General features: G+C 42.7%; 1 protein-coding gene across 1 annotated transcript in view; it reads left to right on the top strand.

Moving 5' to 3' along the window:
- The window catches only part of LOC110159933 (ephrin-A5b-like), a 116,856-nt gene extending 96,220 nt beyond the window's left edge, over positions 1 to 20,636 (top strand). The window contains exons 2-5 of the mRNA XM_020924531.2: positions 9,197 to 9,489; positions 15,670 to 15,735; positions 16,263 to 16,334; positions 17,253 to 20,636. Of these exons, the coding sequence (XP_020780190.2) occupies positions 9,197 to 9,489; positions 15,670 to 15,735; positions 16,263 to 16,334; positions 17,253 to 17,377 (556 nt within the window). The 3' untranslated portion in view covers positions 17,378 to 20,636. The remainder of the gene's footprint in view (positions 1 to 9,196; positions 9,490 to 15,669; positions 15,736 to 16,262; positions 16,335 to 17,252) is intronic.
- The last annotated feature ends 211 nt before the right edge of the window (positions 20,637 to 20,847 follow it).

Below are 20,847 nucleotides of genomic sequence, written 5' to 3'. Positions count from 1 at the left end.
CACAAAATGACGAGTGAACGGCTCAACCTGAAAACACAACAAAAATAAAACATTCAGTATAAAATCTTGATCTGTTTCTATGCATTCTGTGAAAATCTGGGGTTATTTCAAGAAGAATTGCCCAAATTGTTAACCTGCAAAATGATTTTTTTGACATTCTTTGGGACACCCTGTATATGATTTCATTGCTTTTTTTTTTTTTCTTTTTTGTAAATATGTTTGAAAATGTTTTTTAGTTTGAGTAAACAGTACATTTTCTCACTAAATACATTTGATGGTTTCATTTCCTCTATATTTTCATATTGTGAGTCTTGTAGAAAAGCTGTGCTGTTGTTTCCGTGCTCCAGTTGAATCCCGTCGTCCCTCGGCTCAGACTGGACCGTGGCCTTCCGTGCGCGCGGGTGTGGGCTGATGCAGTCCAGTTGGCGTTTAGCGGGTGAGTGCTGGCTCCCTTGGGTGCAGTAAACGGATCGGCTCGCTCGCAGGGGGGCGGGGTCAAAGGTCGTGATGGGTGGTGGGCGGGGCTGCGGGCCGCGTCGTGTGATCATCCCACATCTGGGTCGGAGCGGCCGCACTTTGATCGGCTCACATCTGCTTCGGCTCACAATCAGGAGGGTAAAGAATGGATTCAATATTTTCTGTTTTTTGAGATCAAATCCTGTAAACATTTTTGTGCTGATGAAAACTAAACACATTTAATAAGAGCTTTTTTTCTGATCGACTATTGTAACGAAACCCACGCACGCTTCTGGAATTCATAAAAACAAAATCAAATAGAAGAGAAGAAAATGGTGGGGATCTCCAATGAAAAATATACGTAATTAAATTATACATCATAGTTAAATCATTATTTAATTGACATTTGATTTTAATAAAATCTTTTTAAAAATGTAAAATGTAAAAAATGTAAATGCGTCTGGCCCTATCACAAATTTACTTGAACAGTTCTTAGTCAAAACGAGATCAATGTTCTGATGTTATTGTTTGTCAAACAGGAAGTGCTCTGTTAGCATTCTTATGAACTCCTCATGGTGAATAATGATGAATAATAATAATGAGGAGTTGTTTTTTTTTATTTATTTATTTTTTTTTTTTCAGACAATCAAAAAGTATTCTAGACTTCTGCAGGTTCATGCTCACACTTTGCTGAGTAACTTGACAAAAAACCTCTAATAATTTGACAAAATCTTGACCATAAAAAGATTTAAAAGTCAGTAACAGAATGTTGTGCCTAGTTTGTCCCAGTGAACCTGAGCGGGGTCAGAGGTCACAGACGGCTCATTCCTCGGGCTGTTTGGTCAGTGTCCTAATGATGGACGCGCACAAGTTTAACACCGTCCGGTCACCGTGAAGGCCTCACGCGGCGTTCACTGACGCCTGTAAACCAGACCACCGCCGAGTCCTTAAACACGTCTCACTGGAGTTTACTCACAGTAAACAGCCGCCTGACGGTGAGGAGCTGCAGGGAGCAGGACAGGCCCCAGATCAGGCCCAGTCATTTTGAAAAACCCGTATCACTATTAGTGTTGGGGAGTAACAGATTACATGTACCAGAGTTATGTAATCAGAGTACAAATTATGAGTATCTGTATTCAGTTACAGTTACTGTTTCAATGAGTGGTAATTGGATTACAGTTACTTTGTTGAAATAAATGGATTACATGACGGTATTTTCCTGTTTTTACATTTTGGGCTAAACCAGGACTGAACCAGGATTAAAACCAAAACTAAAACTAGGACTAAACTAGAACTAAACTAGGACTAAAAGCAGGACTAAAACCAGGACTAAAAGCAGAACTAAACCAAGACTAAAACCAGGACTAAAACCAGGACTAAAACCAGGACTAAAACCAGGACTAAAACCAGGACTAAAACCAGGACAAAACTAGGACTAAACCAGGACTAAAACCAGGACTAAACCAAGACTAAACCAGGACTAAACTGTAGTTTTAAAAAGCATGACAATATCAAGTAATCCAAAGTATTCAGATCACGTTACTCACTTTAAGTAATTTATTGGATTACCTTACAAACTACATTTTGGGGTATGTAATCTGTAATCTGTAGGGGATTACATTTTAAAAGTCACCTCCCCAACACTGATCACTATTTACTGTTTTTTAAATTAATAGTGAACAGTGACATCATGTCCGTGTACTGAGGAAAGACACATATTTCTGGTGATTGTGATTCCCAAACATCATAAACACAAGTGTCAAATCGGTGTCGTAGGCCTCAGAGGTTTTCAGAAAGTCTCATCGTTAGTGGGCACTTCCCCTGCCTGTGGAGAGAGAGGTCGCGGGTTCAATTCCCCGTGTGGAAGTCAGACGTCCAGCCGTAAAAAGTCATCCAGCTGCGATAAATGGACCAGGTCAGGAAGGGCATCAGGCATAAAAACACTCTGTATGATTTAAGAGAGTTATGTGTGTTTAATGTCATCAACTTTCAATAAATGTTATAGCACTTGAAACAGTTTCATTTATACAGCAGGAGATGAAAAATGGACTTTATTTTTACAACACTGTTCATTATAACGACCGCCATTTTGTGACAATAATATTAACACAATAATGGGTTACGTTTGAATTTGTCTGTAAATTGTCCCCAGAGTTATTGCAGTATACTTAACTGCAAATATAAAAATGTGTTTAAATAAGAAATATTTATTTAAACACGTATTTTATGTTCACAAAATTAATGATTTGTTTTACTGAGACAAAATAGAAATTTAACAAACAAAACAAAACAAAACAAAAAATCATGGTTGACAAGGAAACTTTTTTTTTTTTTTCTTCACCCTAATCCTTTGTATAGTTGATTTGAAAGCTTCCTTCATAAGTCAGTGAGCGGTCGTCGCTGCTCGACTCTGTGGAGACGTGTTCTGAGGTTTTGCTCTTGGCTCTGCACATGTCTGATGTGCTTCAGATCCAATTTCCCCAGAGGCTTTCACAAACAGCCCACAACCCACACGCTCATGCTGCGGTCCACCCCTCTGTCCTCTGTCCTCTCTCCTCTGTCCTCTGTCCTCTCTCCTCTGTCCTCTCTCCTCTCTCCTCTGTCCTCTCTCCTCTGTCCTCTCTCCTCTGTCCTCTCTCCTCTGTCCTCTGTCCTCTGTCTCTCTCTCCTCTCTCCTCTCTCCTCTGTCCTCTCTCCTCTGTCCTCTCTCCTCTGTCCTCTCTCCTCTGTCCTCTCTCCTCTGTCCTCTGTCCTCTCTCCTCTCTCCTCTGTCCTCTCTCCTCTGTCTCCTCTCTCTCTCTGTCTCTGTCCTCTGTCCTCTGTCCTCTGTCTCTCTGTCTCTCTCCTCTGTCCTCTGTCCTCTCTCCTCTGTCCTCTCTCCTCTGTCCTCTGTCCCGTCCGTCTGGTCCAGGTGCTGACTGGACGATCCCCACATGAGACTATGACTTGTCCGACAAACACGCTGTGTCCACGGGCCTTTAAATGTCTCCTCGCACTGAGCACTAAGCGGGACGTCTGGGAATCTGCGGAGCCTTTTTAGACAAGAATGTTCTCTCGTTTATGCTGATGTACGGCACTTGGACTACTGCACGCATACACATACTCAACTGTACTAAACCAGGACTAAACCAGGACTAAACCAGGACTAAACCAGGACTAAACCAGGACTAAACCAGGACTAAACCAGGACTAAAACCAGGACTAAACCAGGACTAAACCAGGACTAAACCAGGACTAAACCAGGACTAAACCAGGACTAAATCAGGACTAAATCAGGACTAAACCAGGACTACACCAGGACTATAACAGGACTAATGTTTTAAAATGTTGGTAATGTAAAAATGTTGGTATTTGTATCGTATCAGAGGAAGAAAACTCACAACAGAAGCATCTGTCCACAATCTATAAAACTTGTGCCATGTTGTTTTTTTTGCGATATTGTCCTTACATTAAATATAAAACTGTTTGTGTTTGACTTCCTTTATTTTTTTTTATTCTGTCAAAAGTGTCCAGTCATGTGAGAGGTTCATTCAGTTTTTCAGTTATAAATATCCTCTCTTTAGAAGTGAAATGAAAAACCACAAGGACATTTACAAGCAGCTCTTCTGCTCGTTTGCCAGCAGCAGCAGCAGCAGCAGCAGCAGCGTGTCCGTCTGTGGTCTCCTGTGACGTGCAGGAGACACACTTCTCTTTGAATGGGCGTGTATGGAGGCTGACTAAAGTCTTCTGTGATTGGCCAGTGGTTTCCTCATTTGTCACAATTCTTTGAGCCGTCGTCTTTAACAACCAGAGGAAGCATCTTCAGGTTTACGACACCATCTCTTTACTCTGTGTGTCTCTTAAAGGGCCCGTCGTGTTGGAGCCGTGAGGGGGGGTGAGGGGGTGAGGGGCCCCGTGCTGCTGCTGTCCTGACCCCGTGACTGGCTCCACTATAACTTAGGCAGTGATTAGAACGAGCTCACAAGGGCCTCTGCTAACGGTGTGTGTGAGAGTCAAAGATGAGCCTCTCACGGAACACACACTTTTTCTGTTGTGCCGTTTGGCTCATTGTGTTTCACTCTGTGTTTATTTGTTACACACAAAAGCAGGTTTTACTCTTTTCTGAAGGCTGGCCAGGGAGATATTGCGTTTGGATTCATATTCTTAAATAAACAGCAGTATTTGCACAGTGACACAGTGAGCTGGGAACACTTCACATGAGTGGCATGTGTCAGTATCAGTGTCGCGTTACAGAGTCTTGATGATTCTACGTTTCCTCAGATGCCCTCCCGCCTGTGGAGGAGACTCCCAGCCCCCAGGCCCAGGACCGGCTCTGAACACCAGAGCAACTAGGACAAGAGAAAAAGTCATTTCAGTGAGAAATGTTTGTTGTTTTAAAAGATGGAAGTTAGTTTCTTTTCCATTTTAACATCTTGGCAAATACTTTTGACCTTATTTCATGTATTACATCATTTAAACAGCAGTAACTTTCCTGAACAGTTTTCTTTTTGAGTTTTATCAGAGCTAGTGTCAGACCACATGGTGTATTAAACAAATACTTTCATTTGTGTTGAAAATGACAAAATGATTGTCTAAAAAGCAGCTTTAAAATGATCATTTGTGTATTGAGTATTGAGTATCTGCAGTACTTTGGATTCATGTAAAATAGAGTAACACTTTCAAGACTTGTAAAACATTGATAACATATCAAATGTAGTTTTTCTTGCCGTTTGTCTGTAGTTTGTTTTGTTTGTGTTGCCATAGTAACTGACCACCATCTGTGTAGTGGCATGTGTAGACTGAAATTGGACTCAAAGTGGGTATGAGAGTGTGTCCTGCTCGGGCGTTTGACCCTCAGTCTGGAGGAGGGGGGGTGGGGACGGGGGGGTTAGAGAAAGCAAACAGCGCCGCCCTCTCTGTGAGCGGGGGATTAGACCCCAGCCCGTCTCTTTCACTGATAAGAGCTTTCAACAGCCAATCACCGAGCTCTAATCCAGGGACAAATGGCCCCTGGATTAGGGGGCATTTATTTGCTAATGGTTCATTGTGGGCCCTTCACAGCTGCAGCGTGTGGTGGAGGGGCCGAGGAGGCTGAGGGGGAGAGGGGGTGTGACCGTGCTCTCTGCCCCCTCCATGGACACGAGACAAGGGGGAAGGTAGTGTCAGGAAGTAACTAAGTACATGTTCCAATAATGCTTGTTCAGAATACTTTGCTTAAGTACTCTGGTACAGTTTGCAGTTTGCACTATTCAGAATACTCAAAAATCAAAGAAGTACTGCAGTACTTGAGAGGCCATTGAGGCTCTGAAGTGCAGTTTTAGTGAGCAGTAAGTGCACAAGTGATTTTCTTTTTCAGATCAGTGCTAAATAAACACACAACAAACCATGGAAGAAAAATGAAGCTGTTTTAAAATGACACAACATGAAAGTGTAAAATCCCTCAGTCGTCCTGGTAGAATCCACAGCACCCAAACCGCTAAACCTATTCAACCTAATAAACTTTTATCCAATTGACAAATTGAATTTCTCTTTTTGCCATACATTACATGAAGTTTTTCAAAGGTGGCAGAGTAGCCAACAATTGTACTCAAGTAAGAGTAATTTTACTTAATACTCAAGTACGTGGTAGTGGTCCAAGCAGTTAGAGTAATTCTTAGAGTAATTGTCAGGATTAAACATTTATTGTTATACATTTGTTATATAAATATAAACTGCTGTAAGTTTCTGAAATTGGAACCAACCTTGAAAAAATGCAGACAGGGTTTTATCACAGGATTATGCACAAACACAAATGGTCAAATAATGAATCAATCCTATTATCAGTTGAGTTTTTGTCACTTGTACACTCACAGTGGAAAGAGTAAACAGGGGCGGCAGGGGCAGCAGGGGGCGGGTGGCACCTGCACTAATGAGGCTCTAAACGGCCAGAACACTTTGAAAAGTCATGAGTGGACACAAGATTTACAACTCCAAAGACTGAGCACTTCACCCACAGCAGGAGGTCTGGACTCAGGAGGATCAGGAGCTGTTCTCAATCACTTATCGTGACTCTCCAACTTATCTGGAACATAATGATGTAGTAAATATTCAGTTTGGTACATTTATATTTGAATAGAGTTTCTCAAATGTCTTTCACTTTCACTCGTTTACCTCATGACTTTTAAAATGCTCTGTTATGTTTTATCTAAAAAAAATAATAAAATAAAATAAAAAAAATTATATGGACGCAACTTGCAAATCTCACATTTCTGAAGTACTTCAAAGTTCTCCCAAACAACCAAAACGCCAAATGATGTAGTGTGAAGGAGAGGATAGGGAGAGTGTGACTTCTCCTCTGTGTTTGGATTAGTCTCAGTTAAACGGTGTGGGCCTGAGGCTAAATCCAGCTCTGGACGGTGCATGAGAGCGAGTGAAACCCAACACTCTGACCGAGGAGCTGAGGCCTGTGCAGCGCAGGAGCTGAGGCCTGTGGCGGCGGCGTGGGGCAGACGGGGTCACCCTGAGGAGCACCCGCTTTCCCACGCTCTGTGCACACACAACCAAAGGGTCCAACTGAAGAGTACACACAACTAAAGGGTACACACACAACTAAAGAGTACACATACAACTAAAGGGTACACACACAACTAAAGGGTACACACACAACTAAAGAAGAGTACACACACAACTAAAGGGTACACATACAACTGAAGAGTACACACACAACTAAAGAGTACACACACAACCAAACTGTAGGCACACAACCAAAAGGTACACACGCATACAAAGGCTATGCACACAACTGAAGGGTACTCTGTCCATATACAACAAATCTTGCATCTTTAACAAAATTCTGTGACATTACACACAGAGCCTAGAGTCTGAGAAGCATCACACAGTGTGCGCTGCCTTACACGTTGTGTAGTCTGATCATTCTCTAACGGCTGAATTGTAGTTCTGTGTTGACTAAACACACACTGCCGCGGTCGCCTTGTCACCATCGTTTTTGATTTGTAGATCTGTGTCGAGGTTTATGTGCTGCAAAGTAATTCATGACCACAACACTAGGGGGCGCTGAGTCACTAAATCACATGAGCTCGTTGGTGGAGTGTTGTGTTTACCTTCTGGTTTCTACATTCGGCCGAGTCCACACCGAGGTTTTTGACGATCTCCATCATTGAATTACTTGACATTTATGTGTCTTTGTAGCTTTTGGAAAAGGAATTGTAGAGGTGATCATATTTCCTCGCGTCTTCGGTCAGACGTTCTACTAGTTTCATCTTAGGAGGAGGATTAAGAGAGGACCAATCACAGCCCTTAGTCTCTGCGTCGCTTCCCTTGCTCTCTGCATCGGTTTGACATGTAGTTAGAACATTTCAGAGGTGCACATTGGTCGATGCAGATGCTCTGCTGATGAGGTTCAAGGAGACGCAGATGATTCGACGCACAACCATAAATTGGGCTTAAGACAAAAAATAGTCCAGTGGACTCCAGGCTTAAGGGAATTCTCTTTGTGTGTGACTGAAGTGATTCTGGCGGCTCTGGTGGAGCGCCCTGAACAAGATCTGTGTGAGGAGGTCTCACTCGGATCACATGTCCAACAGAGTAATGCAGGTCAGACAGCAGCTGGACACATCTGCAGGGCATCTGGACTAACTCCCCTCCAAAAAATAAAATAAACACCATTATTCTTATCACAGTCCACTGCAATAATCTGACTATTTTCTGTGGTGACATGGGGGGGTTGAGTTGTACATGTGTGTTACCTTTTGTCTTTGTGAATAACACAACTGAAGACTGTGCCAGAATTCAGCTCTAATGATCAGTGATCTCCAGCCAGTCGTCTGTGTAGAAGACTGTTTGGAGCAGATGAACACTTTGAAGGAGGAAATCTGGCTTTTTGTTTGTTTCGAATGGCACTGATTGAAAGTGTGAGTGTTAGTTTGAGTAGGTAACTCCTTTTGTCTGGTCCAGTACAAGTCTATTTCCAATTCTTGTCAACACTACAAGACTACAGGATTCCAGTAGACAGTTCCTTAGCTCCTCTTTTACCCCAGCCCTCTCCGTTTTATAAATAGTTGAAGAACAATGGCAGATCTTTGTGGACATACGTGACCTCATTAGGGACCATATGTGTGGGAGTAGCTTGTGCCATATTGCCTCCTCCTCACCCTCCATTATCAGGGTTAAACGTGAAACTGGAGCCCTCAGCCCCTCAGGGTCCTCCGTCTGCCCCTCTGGCTCTGCTCCTCTGTTTTTGCTCCTGTCGCTGCTCCTGTCGCTGCTCCTGTCGCTGCTCCTGTCGCTGCTCCTGTCGCTGCTCCTGTTTGCTCCTCTGGCTCCTCTGGCTCGGCTCCTCATGCCTCTGTGCTTGTATTATGTCTAACAGGGGTCAAACGCTCACACCCCGACATCCTGAGCCCGCCCCTTAAGGCACTTCCTCCCCCCGCAGAGCTGTCAATCACCCACACCCTGAGGAGCAGAGGCGAGCTGGACATGGACACTGTGGGACTGTGGACACGGACACTGTGTGACTGTGGACATGGACACTGTGGACACTGTGGGACACTGTGGACTGTGGACACGGTGGACGTGGACACTGTGAGACTGTGGACACGGACACTGTGTGACTGTGGACACTGGACACTTTTGGGCTCTGAAGTGGGTTTTGTGTGTGTGGGGTTTGTCTCAGGATGTGTCCACAGTCGTGGTGTGGGGGGAGCTGTCCTCTTGGTTCTGTCCATGTTAAGTCTTGTGTGTGTGTGTGTGTGTGTGGTTGCAGGTTCTATCGCGGGGACTACCACATCGACGTGTGCATAAATGATTACATGGACATCTTCTGCCCTCACTACCTGAGCCCCATGGCCACAGAACGCGCCGAGCGCTACATCCTCTACATGGTCAACTACGACGGGTACACGTCCTGCGACCACACGGGCAAAGGCTTCAAACGCTGGGAGTGCAACCGGCCCCTGTCCCCCAACGGGCCCCTCAAGTTCTCTGAGAAGTTTCAGCTCTTCACCCCCTTCTCACTGGGCTTCGAGTTCCGCCCGGGCAGAGAATACTACTACATCTGTGAGTACTACACCGCTCCATTCAACTGCAGTACTCAAGTATTTGTGCCATTGTCAAATCAGGATTTAGTCTGATGTCACAGTGCATATTTGTATAATTCAATACAAGAGTCCCATTCATTTCACAACATTTTTATATTTCAGAAATCGCAGGGCATGTTTTTTTGTTTGCAGACAACATTTTAGACCCTAAATATTGTTACCTTTAAAGTGTATTAAATGATCCCAGAGTCATTGTGCAGCTCTAGTTTTAAAGCAGACATGAAGAAGAGTCAGTGCTGCTGCACATCTCACATGAAACATTATCACAGCGTTCAGCTCTTCGCTTTTAGAACTTAATTAATGTTGCTTCCAAGTGTGTTTGCTAATAGCTAGCAGCTGTTAGGACCCCCGTGAAACAGAGACGCTTCATCTCGAGGGGCTCTGTTCAAATAAATAAATATTGCTTTTAGCCTTATTTAAACAGTCCATGTCCAAAGCTCTGAGTCATGTGTGATAGAGCACCTTTTAGTTCCAGGATCTGGTCAGTCGCAGGGTTCACACCAGGACAAACATGGATTCCAGGGACAGTGTTGCCAAATTGGGCAGATTTCCGCTCACCTGGGCTACACCTGTTCCCCCGGAGAGAAAAAAAAACAGAGAGAAAAATTTTATATACACATATAAATATATATATATATATATATATGAAGGGTGTGTATTTTTTGGTGGGATTTTAGTCGTGTCAAATAAACATAATTTACAAAGAGGCAAGTTTACATTTTCAGCTCAATATGTGTGATGAGACGAAGCACCACAGTGTCTCCACACACACACACACACATGCATACACACACACACATACACACGCATACACACACATACACACACGCACACATGCACACATGCATATACACACACACACGCACGCACACACACACACACACACAGAACGTGTGCCGCTTCTGTGTGAACAGTGCACACTTTTCCTTTGATTTATTTTGACCACTGATCAAATATGTTCTTTCAACTACAGACTTAGTTTGGGTTTAGGGTTGGTCGTTTGGGGAGGATCTTGGTGCCCGTCGGGCAGGAAAAAGTGAGATCCATCTGGCAACACTGTCCAAGGAGTTAAAGATGATGTCAGAATAGTTACGGCACACACCCAAACTCCACATCTCCCTGACCTCCTGATAAGAGTGTGATCCCGTCTCATCTGTGGACCTGCCTCATGTTTTGTTGGCTCCACATCAGTGTTTATCACAGGGTCTAACATCTCCACAACATGAGCTGTCCTGCCAAACCACCATCACTCAGCCAAATGTTGATATTACAACCGGGACTGAAATCAGATCCCTTTGTAGTCCTGCTTTTGTTTGGGTTTAGACCTGGTGTAGTTCTGGTGGAGCTCTGAGTAAGCCCTGCTTTTAGTCTGGGTTGACTCTTGACTAAAGCCTGTTTTGAGTCCTGGTCCTGGTCTGATTCAGGCTCTTATCAGAGTCTAGTCCTGGCACAGTCCTGGACAGCACCTTTACATAATCATCATGGGTTGAATTTTCCTTTTATTATCAAATGACATCATCAGTACTACATGGAGCACCTTCAGTATACTTTATGATCAGGAGGGAGGTCTGGTGTGTTTGTCTCCGTGGAGATCATATTGCTTTGCCTGGAATGTTCCACAGTAAACTCCTTCATTCATTCAACTACACATTTTAATAGTTCAAAAATACCTTGAAAACATTCTGACTGTGAGCGGGGTCACCTCTCCACAGATCTGACCTGTGATTTGGCCTGGTGACGTCTTGTGCTAGTCTCTATATAGATTAAAAGTTTTAATGCTATACTGTGGAACATTCCAGGCAAAGCTGTAAACTCTGCTGCGTTTTGGAAATAAGATTTCTCATTCTTTTCCCCATACACCTTTAGACATGAAGGAGACTGAGTTATCTGCTAACTAACGCCCACAACGTCATTATTTTATTATTCTGCTGAATGTTTTTATTATAAAATGTATAAAGTCCAAAAATCTGCTCTTTAGGCAACACAGAGTCACCACACAGCTGATCATGGAGCTTTCAAACTCTTTAAAAGTCTAAACCCTGGGTTCAGCCGCTCTGCTCCAGGCCAAACCCTTCCCTCCAGTCATCTGTCACAGCCTTGTTCTCCTGCAGTCCCTCTTCAATAAACAGACCAGACGCCCACAGCACCCAAGAGTGCAGCCAGATAGGAGCACCTAAGGGAGAAGACAGACACCACAGACTGAATCCATGACTCCCAGAGCGGAGTCACAGCAGAGCTCACAGGAGTAACGTCTCGTAGTCTTTGGACATTTCACAGAGCAGCTTCTTTTGTCCAGAAATGTCCTCTTTAAGCTTTTCCTCGCTCTCTCCTCCTATTGGTCAGCGTCAGTCAGGCTCTGAGTGAGTGACAGGTGGATGTAACCAATCACAGTGACACGTGGATGAAGAGGAAGCAGATAAGAGTGCTGACATTACCTCTGAAATGCAGTTAACATGGTGGAGTCCTGGTTCAGACCTGGGTTATTATTTGTGTACACTGGATTTAGATGTTTGATGGACAGATTTTTTTCTTTTTAATTCTTAGCAAGGAGATAGAAAGGTTTAATGCCATACTGTGAAACATTCCAGAAGAAGAAATAACATCTTCATGGAGAAAAGCATTTGATGGACCCCCCCAACCAGAAAAGTTTCCTTTTTTCAGATCCATTTTAGTCCTTTAATTAAAGTTGCACTACATACTTAGTTTTTGGAAGATGGCGCCACCTGCTGATCTGTTCTCTCTTTGCCTGTGACCTTCCACTGTTTGGTGTAAACATCACAGTTCTACATGGAGTATATTCAGTTACAAACATCACCTGCACACATACACACATACATACACACATGCACACATATATACACACACACATACACACATACATACACACATGCACACATATATACACACACATACACACATACATACACTCACACAAAATGTCACCCAATCCTGTTTTCTCCACCTCTGCACAATTAGTAAAATCAGTCATATCTTCTTCCACCTTGATCTTGAAAAAGTCATCCACTCGTTCATCTTCTCCCGTCTAGATGACTGCAGCTCCCTCCTCTTCCGGCCTCCACTCCAAATCCATCTCCCGCCTCCAGCTGGTCTGCCTGTGTGTTTTAGAATCGATCTGAACATTTTACTGATCACTTTTACAGCTCATTTAGGTCTTGCACCGAGTTACAGAACGTTTAACCCCGTCCGATCCTTCCGCAGCTGCAGGTCCTCAGGCAGGTCCCTGTGGCTGCTCTAAAGTCCAGGCTCCAGATAAAGGTGGTGGAGTATTTTCAGTCCGGGCCCTCGGCTTTGGAACGACCTGCCTGAGGAGATAAGACTCATACCAACACGATCATCTTTTAAATCACTTCTTAAAACTCATTTTTAGGTTTGGTTTTAGCTAGATTTTATTCCTTATTTATTTTAATTCTATTGTACATACACACACACATACACACACACAAACATACATACACACATACACATACATACATACATACACATACATACATACATACATACACACACACATACTACATACATACATGCACACACATACACATATACATACATACACATACTGTACATACATACACACACACACACATACATACATACACACATACATACACACACATATATACATACATACACACATGCATACTACATACATACATACATGCACACACATACTACATACATACATACATACATACACACATACATAAGTGAGACTCCTTCATGTTTTATCTGACTGGAGTGTGTATGAAAGTCCTTCTCCATACACATGTGTACATACATACATACATACACATGTGTACTGGTTGCACATATATGGTGTAATACTATCACTACTGTGTGATCTCACAAACACTGAGGCAGACAACATAAGCCCTGTTTTCTCAGCTGCACAGAGTCACTCCCACGCCAGCCCGCCCCAGTCCTGTGTCATTCACTGTAAATATAGGTCTCATAGTAACACACAGAACATTACACACACACACACACACACACACACACACACACACACACACACACACACACACACATACACACACACACACTCACACACTGCAGGCTCCTCCAGACACCCACCACAAACATGAACTCCAAAACAAAACAGCACTCAGACAGCAAAATGGACTCTTGTGAGCTTCAAGCCATGTTATAATGTTGTTCCCTCCTCCAAAACACACCTGGAGTTGTGTTTTGTTTCATTCACACATGTTTGATTAATAACCCTTTATTATTAGTCTGTCCACATCACCAAAGCTCCAAATGCTCTGCTCCACCTTGTGATGTCATGAAGTAGTAGTTTTCAAGTTCAACAACTGCTTTTATCTTTAGTTCAGTAGAGATTGGCAACTCCAGAGCTGAAATCATCTAACTGATTCTAGTGAAGGTGCATGTGTGCAATTTAAAAAACACTTGAGCAATTTTGTGTTTTTTGTTTGAGAGGGAAATTCAAGTAACCTATATATTCAGGGGTTGTGTGTTAAATATGTGTGAATGAAACAAAACACAACTCCATTCCACAACTCCAACACAACATTAGAACACAGATCAGAAAACAGTGTCACATAGGAACTTTAAAGAAACCCACTGAGGTCATTTCAGAATTTTAGAAAATGGAGTTCTAAGGATTCACAGAAATCACAGACTGCCTTTAAAATTAGAATTTGAAAGTGCGACTTTTTGACTTTAGGTGGAATCAGACATTTTAACGGACTTAGAGAAGAATGAATAAGAAGTTTTTATTTAAAATCATGAAACTCCTCCTCCAGCTCCAGGTCTGCAGAGAGTCAGGCCGGACAGGTCAGAGGTCAGAGGTCACACACATGACGGAGCGTGTTGTTTCTGCTGAGCCCAGGGAAGCCATCTTAATCTGAGGGATCTAAAACCAATCAAACTCTGAGACAGTGAGAGGGACTACACACACACCCGTCTCATGTTCACACACACACACACACACACACACTCATCAGACGCACGTCATATCTACAGTGTGGAGTCAGACTCTTATTATGGGATGGATGTTTAGTTTTGAGGAGCACTGATCGTACAGAGATTTCCAATAGCCACAACTATATGAAAATGTAATGAAGTCAGCTACGGAACTAATGATTCATGGTCCACAAATGAACTTTTTTCCCTCACATTCTGTCATTTTTCAAAATCTTTTTAGAAACTTGACCTGGTCCAGATCAGGTTTTGAGTTCAGAGCATGATACCATAGAGATTTATCTGTCTAGTGTTACAGTACAGTATAGTACAGTATAGTACAGTATAGTACAGTATAGTACAGTATAGTACAGTATAGTACAGTATAGTACAGTACAGTACAGTGCAGGCCTCAGGTTTAGACCTGGTTTATCCTGGTTTTGCTCTGGTTCATCCCTGGTGTAATTTGTATCTTATTCAGTCCTGGTGTAGTAATAATGTGGTCTGGACTTAGATTGGGTTTATAATTGATTAGGTCCCGAATTGAACCTGGTTTAGTCTTGGTTTTGTGCTGATGCATTCCTCATCTTGATCAGTCCTAGATTTTACCTGATTTAAATTTTTAGTCCTGGCTTAGACCTGTTTTAGTCCTTTTAATTTTTAGTCCTGTTTGCTTAGACCTGGTTTAGTCCTGTCTTACCTTTTAGTCCTGTCTTAGTCCTGTTTAGTCCTGGTTTAGTCCTGGTTTAGTCCTGGCTTAAACCTGTTTTGGTGCTGGTTTAGACCTGGTTTAGACCTGTTTTGGTGCTGGTTTAGACCTGGTTTAGTCCTGGCTTAGTTGACTTCCATGTGGTTTCCATGTGGTCCTGCTCATCCACACTTGTGGCTGCCAGATCATGCTCTGTGTGTGAAGCGTGTGTGAAAATATGTGACTTGTCGCCATGGAGACGGGCCCATCCTGACACGGGTCCATCCTGACACGGGTCCATCCTGACAGAGGCCCCTGACAGAGGCCCCTGACAGAGGCAGGGTGGAGGACATAACACCACAGTTCTATAGAATCAATAAAACATAGAGAGTTTGTGAGAGTTTGGGTGACAGTGCGTCCAGGCTGTGCTGCCCTCTTGTGGAGGCGTGTGGAGCTGCGTGTTAAACAGCAGCTCTGATGCTCATGAGTGATGTTTGTTTGTGTCCTCAGCTCCCATGACCGACGAGACCCGGAGACGCAGCTGCCTCCGCCTCAAAGTCTTTGTCAGACACACAGGTAACACACACATACAAATGTCACATTCTATGTTTTTTTTATTTTGTTTTTTTAAGATGAAAACTTTTTATTTTCACCACTCATTTATGAAATACAAGATACATTCATTTATACTTTACTGTGGAATATCTTCATGGAGGAGATAAGGTTTTGAAATCAGGTTCTGACTTCAGTGTTAGAAGACTGTGGTGTCCAGTGGAGCTGACGTGGCCGTAAACGTCATGACAACAAAACTCCACAGCTGTGGCCCCTCGTGTGAAGAGCTGCACATCACACTAGAGCAGAGAGTTTTTTCCACATTTGTACCAAAATGACCAAAATGACAACTCGATACTACTGAATCCTACATGTATCACCAATAAAGAAACTAAAACTGGACAACAATTCTATTTTTGTAGAATAGGTGCTTTAATAGTGACAAGTACAAGTGTCCCCAACATCTAACCTCTCTCCCTCCTCTCCCTCCTCTCCCTCCTCTCCCTCCTCTCCCTCCTCTTCCTCCTGCTCTCGCTCTCCGTCTGTTGCAGATAACTGTGTGCGCAGCTCGGGCTCGGTGCCGGAGGTGGAGAGTGACCAGAGCAACTACCTGGAGCCCAGAGGTCAGAGTCTGTCTTTACCTTTACAATAAGAAAAGGTCAAACTGATTTCATAGAAAGTCGGGGGTTAGACAGTTTTGAAATATTATTGAACAAAAACATGTAGCATGTTTTGGGAAAGATATACTGTGATGGTGTGTTGTGTAGGTGGCCGTCTTTTGTCTCGGCTTAGACGTGTCCTATGTGCATTACAAAGCCCTGGCCCTAAATATATACTTCGAAAATTAAGATTCAGTTGACAGTATTTGACAAGTTGAAATATTAAAAGCCAAACTAAGACAATTCATCCTGATGCCATGGTCAAATTTTATTATTATTATTCCCAAAAAAAAAAAAATTAAAAATCTACAATCACCATAATACAGTACAATACAAGAAAAAAAGAGACATTTGGTTAAAATTATATTTACTATGCACAGAATGTTAAGTTTCATCATCAATGTACAGAAGCAACCACATCATTTTAGAATTTTTTTAGAATTTTTTTAAACTATGTCTTCCCGCTCTCTTTTGAGAAATGGGCTTTTCTTTTTTGGGCTTTTTTTGTGTGTGTGTCTGTGTGTGTGTGTGTGCGTGTGTGTGTGTGTGTGTGCGTGTGTGTGTGTGTGTGTGTGCGTGTGTGTGTGTGCGTGCGTGTGTGTGTGTGCGCGTGTGTGCGCGTGTGTGCGTGTGTGTGTGTGTGTGTGTGTGTGTGTATGATTGTTTCTCTCTTGGCACAAACTCCAGAAAAAAAAAAAAAAAAAAAAAAAAACAAGAATAAAATCAAGATTATTTTTAAAGTAATGTAGAGAATTGCAAGAAGAAAAAAAAAAAAGAAAAACATATGAAATCAGAAGGACAAAAAAATGATGATTTTGTAAATAAATAAAAAAGATCAGATATCAGATTTAGATTTGAATGATTTTGTGTGTCTCGTTCCAGACGGCACCAGTCACGAGCCTCCCGAACCCTCCCGCCACGACTTCAACTCCTCCCACAGAGCCTCCGCCCACTCGCTCATCATAAGCTCCGCCCTCTTCCTGCTGGCCGCCATTTTGTCCTCATAGCGCCCCCCGTAGCCTGGGAGAAGGACTGCCCCCTCCCCTTTTTCCGGAGCACTTTTTTTAAACACACATTTTTGTCTCTGGAAACGCAGAGGCAAAACAAAGGACTTCTACGACGAAGCAAGAAGAAAAAAGAAAAAAAAGAAAAAAAAAAAAAACTTTTTTTGTAGCGATGGAAGTGAACTGACCTGGTCGCCATTTTGAGAACTTTTCGATATTAAACCACGCGCCACAATCACTCATTTTTGTCCACTAAGAAGCACACTAACATGTTGGAAGTTTACAGACTGTTAACCACGTGTTTTTACCTTTTAACCTGAAGAGCGTTGAAAACTGGGACTGCCAAGAAAGCACGGACTATTGGTGGACTGTACTCAGGGTCCAGTGTGGGGGAAAGTAGCAGCCATTTTGTTGTACAGAAGACTAGAATGTTGTGTTGTTTTTTATTTATTGTGTTGTGCCATTTGGGTTGTAGCCTCACACACTTAGGAATGCAATAAGAATCTTACTGTTTCATGTTTTTGTATACACTGTGTTGGAGCGGCTGCAGGACTGGAGACGGCTGGTTTTAGGATATATTGATACTTTGTAGGGGGGTTTGCATGTATGTCTATGGAGGAATGTTCAGCAGTTACCATGGTGACACGATTACGCACATTAGCAAACCCAGCCTGTTAAGATTTTTTTCTGAAAACTCATGCAAAAATATTTGATTTTCAACAAAATGGTGAGAGGAAAACAAACAAAACAAAGCTCAGATTTAAGTTTAACTTGAGTAAAAAAACTTCAGACAGAGCAGTGCCTGTAGTTAACATCACACATCTATGAATGTTGAATCAGTTGCAGTGTCTCAATTACCGTATTTTCTGCACTATTAGACGCTCTGGATTATAAGGTGCACTGTCACTGAATGGTCTATTTTTGAATTTTTTTCACATATACCGTATTTTCTGGGCGATTAGCCGCGGTCTTAAGCCTATAACCGCATCAAAAAACAACCGCGTGCCCCGCAATCCAGAGCGCCCTGTACACGTATCCACTCGGGTGTCCCAGCACGACTTTAGTAAACTACAAAGCCGAACACACAGACACACACGGAGCAGACAGTGACCGCACAGCGAAAAACACCCACAGACACACTCATCACTCCACACCGACGAGGAATGGAACGGAGGAACGAACCGATGTGCCACTTCTAGACACGACTGAACAACTGAGTCACTGTGAACACGCCGACAATACAGCGACAGACAACACCCTCCCTACACGCCACAACTGAACAAAGCCCAGAGTCACCGTGAACGAACAAACAAACAAAACCACTCACCCATCACACTGTTGGGTTTCCTTTAAAGTCCGGTGCGGTTTATTTGTGAAAGAAGTTCGAAAAAAGACCATTTAATGACAGTGCGTCTTATAACCCAGAGCGACTAATCATCTGTAAAATATGGTAAACCGCACCGGACTATAAGGCGCATTAAACCAAACACAACAGTTAGATAAGTCATCAAACTTTACTTAACGTGTTCACAGTAACTCTCAACTTTGTTCAATTGTAACGTAAAAAAAATAAATAAAATTGTCTGAGACGCTGAATTGTTCGTGTAGTCACAATAAGTCATAATAGTTGAAACAGTTGGGTGATTCCTGCGTCCACACGTCCACATCCCTCTGTCATTCTCCAAGTCAGTGTGGTTACTGTTCCCTGGAGTTCAGTTCAGTGATGATTCTGGTCTTGGTGAAGCTCGGATCACAGTTGATCCTGATCCTTAACCCGGGCGTCCACGATCCGTTGGCAGATTGTGGCGTAAGTGGCTCGGCGCTGTCTCTCTGTCTTGGTGAATGTGTGTTCTCCTTCTCTCATCCACTGCTCCCACACAGCTCACACTTTCACTTTAGAACAGCCTTGAGTTTAAAGTGGGTGTTGTGAGCGTGTCTCTGGACAGGAGCATTTTGATATTAAAAGGAATCACAGTCTGTATTACTCCTGATGCTCCTGACTACGGGAGCTGTAACGCTGCAAGTGGAGCGGCTTTGTACTTTACTAAAGTCGTACTAAGACAAACCAATAAATTCATAGATAAGACGCTCTGGATTATAAGGCACGCACTCATTTTTGGATGAAATTAAAGGATTTTAAGTGCGCCCTATAGTGCAGAAAATACGGTAGATAAATAAAGTGTTGTATTGTTGTAGTGCAATATCTGATTATGGAAAAGAATGATCTCCGTCCCTTCACAAAGATTCAGTCGCCTTTTATGTTTTAGCAAGGTTCAGATCTTCATATAACATGTGTAAAATGATGATGTGTTTGTTACTTTAATGATGTTGTAGTTGTCATCCTGCAGTTTCAAGGTGCATTGTGTAACTTTTCTGGATGCTTTTCATTATGAAGATGTTATTGCTTTGTCCTAAATAGAGTTTTGACTTTAGACTTCAGATAAATTTTGCTCCACAGTATGGCATTAAACCTTTCTATCTTCATGGAGACCAAACCAGACCGGGTGTTTTTGAGCTATAAACCCACTTGTGATTGAATACGTGCTGAATACTTGAATGCAGCCGTTTAATGTCACACTGTGGAACATTCCGAAGAACAGAACAGTAACATCTCCATAGAAACAAGCAGGTGACAGACCAAACCACAAGCGAAAAGTGACACAGCGCACCTTTAAGAGCTTTGTATGTAATCAAATCTGACTCCAAAAGGTTGCGTTCACGTGACATGAGCACACTCAGCAGACTCCCTGTGGATGAACCCGAGCTGAGGCAGGTCACGGCGCTCACGTGGATTTTGCTGTGGAACTGTCAGATCACACATTTGTTGACCTGGTTTATGGTTCATATCTCTGTAATTCCTGAGCCTATCCGCAAAATCCATGAAACAAAAACGGACAAAGAGTTCAACATCTTCTCCATCAGTATGCAAAGACTCTAATCTGTGTCGCAAGTTTGTGGAGCTCATCCCAAACAGATAATGAGAAGGTTCAACATTTGTGGCTCTGAAGTTTGAAGATTTCTTCCAAACACACTGAATCTGACAGAGAGTTCTTCATTATTATAGGAATTATTATCATCAAATTAGCATCAAATTGTAGAACGTGAATGCAGCCCGTTGGAGTTTTGTGCACTATGTGACTGTTCCGGTGGAGACTTGTTTGCCACCTGCTGGTCTCCATGACGATGTTCTTGCTTTACCTTGACTGTTCCACACTATGGCATTAAACATATCTAACATTCAGTTACAGGTGTTTTATTGCTAAAACTACACACTCCTCAGATCTGACGTGTCATTTCAAATCAAATTTCAAATCAAATGTATTTGTGTTTCATCATGTGAGGCTTCTCAAAGCGCTGAAGAACATCTACACTGAAATAAAACATACAATAAGTCAAGTAGAAATATAATAATAGCAGCGAGGTGCCGAGGTGCCTCTTCTGGACAAATGCTAAGAAGAGAAGGTGCGTTTTGA

The sequence above is a fragment of the Boleophthalmus pectinirostris genome, unplaced genomic scaffold, assembly GCF_026225935.1.
Source record: "Boleophthalmus pectinirostris isolate CB_2022bp ecotype Guang Dong unplaced genomic scaffold, ASM2622593v1 HiC_scaffold_18, whole genome shotgun sequence".
NCBI lineage: Eukaryota > Metazoa > Chordata > Actinopteri > Gobiiformes > Gobiidae > Boleophthalmus > Boleophthalmus pectinirostris.
This window is presented reverse-complemented; position numbering and strand designations above follow the sequence as displayed.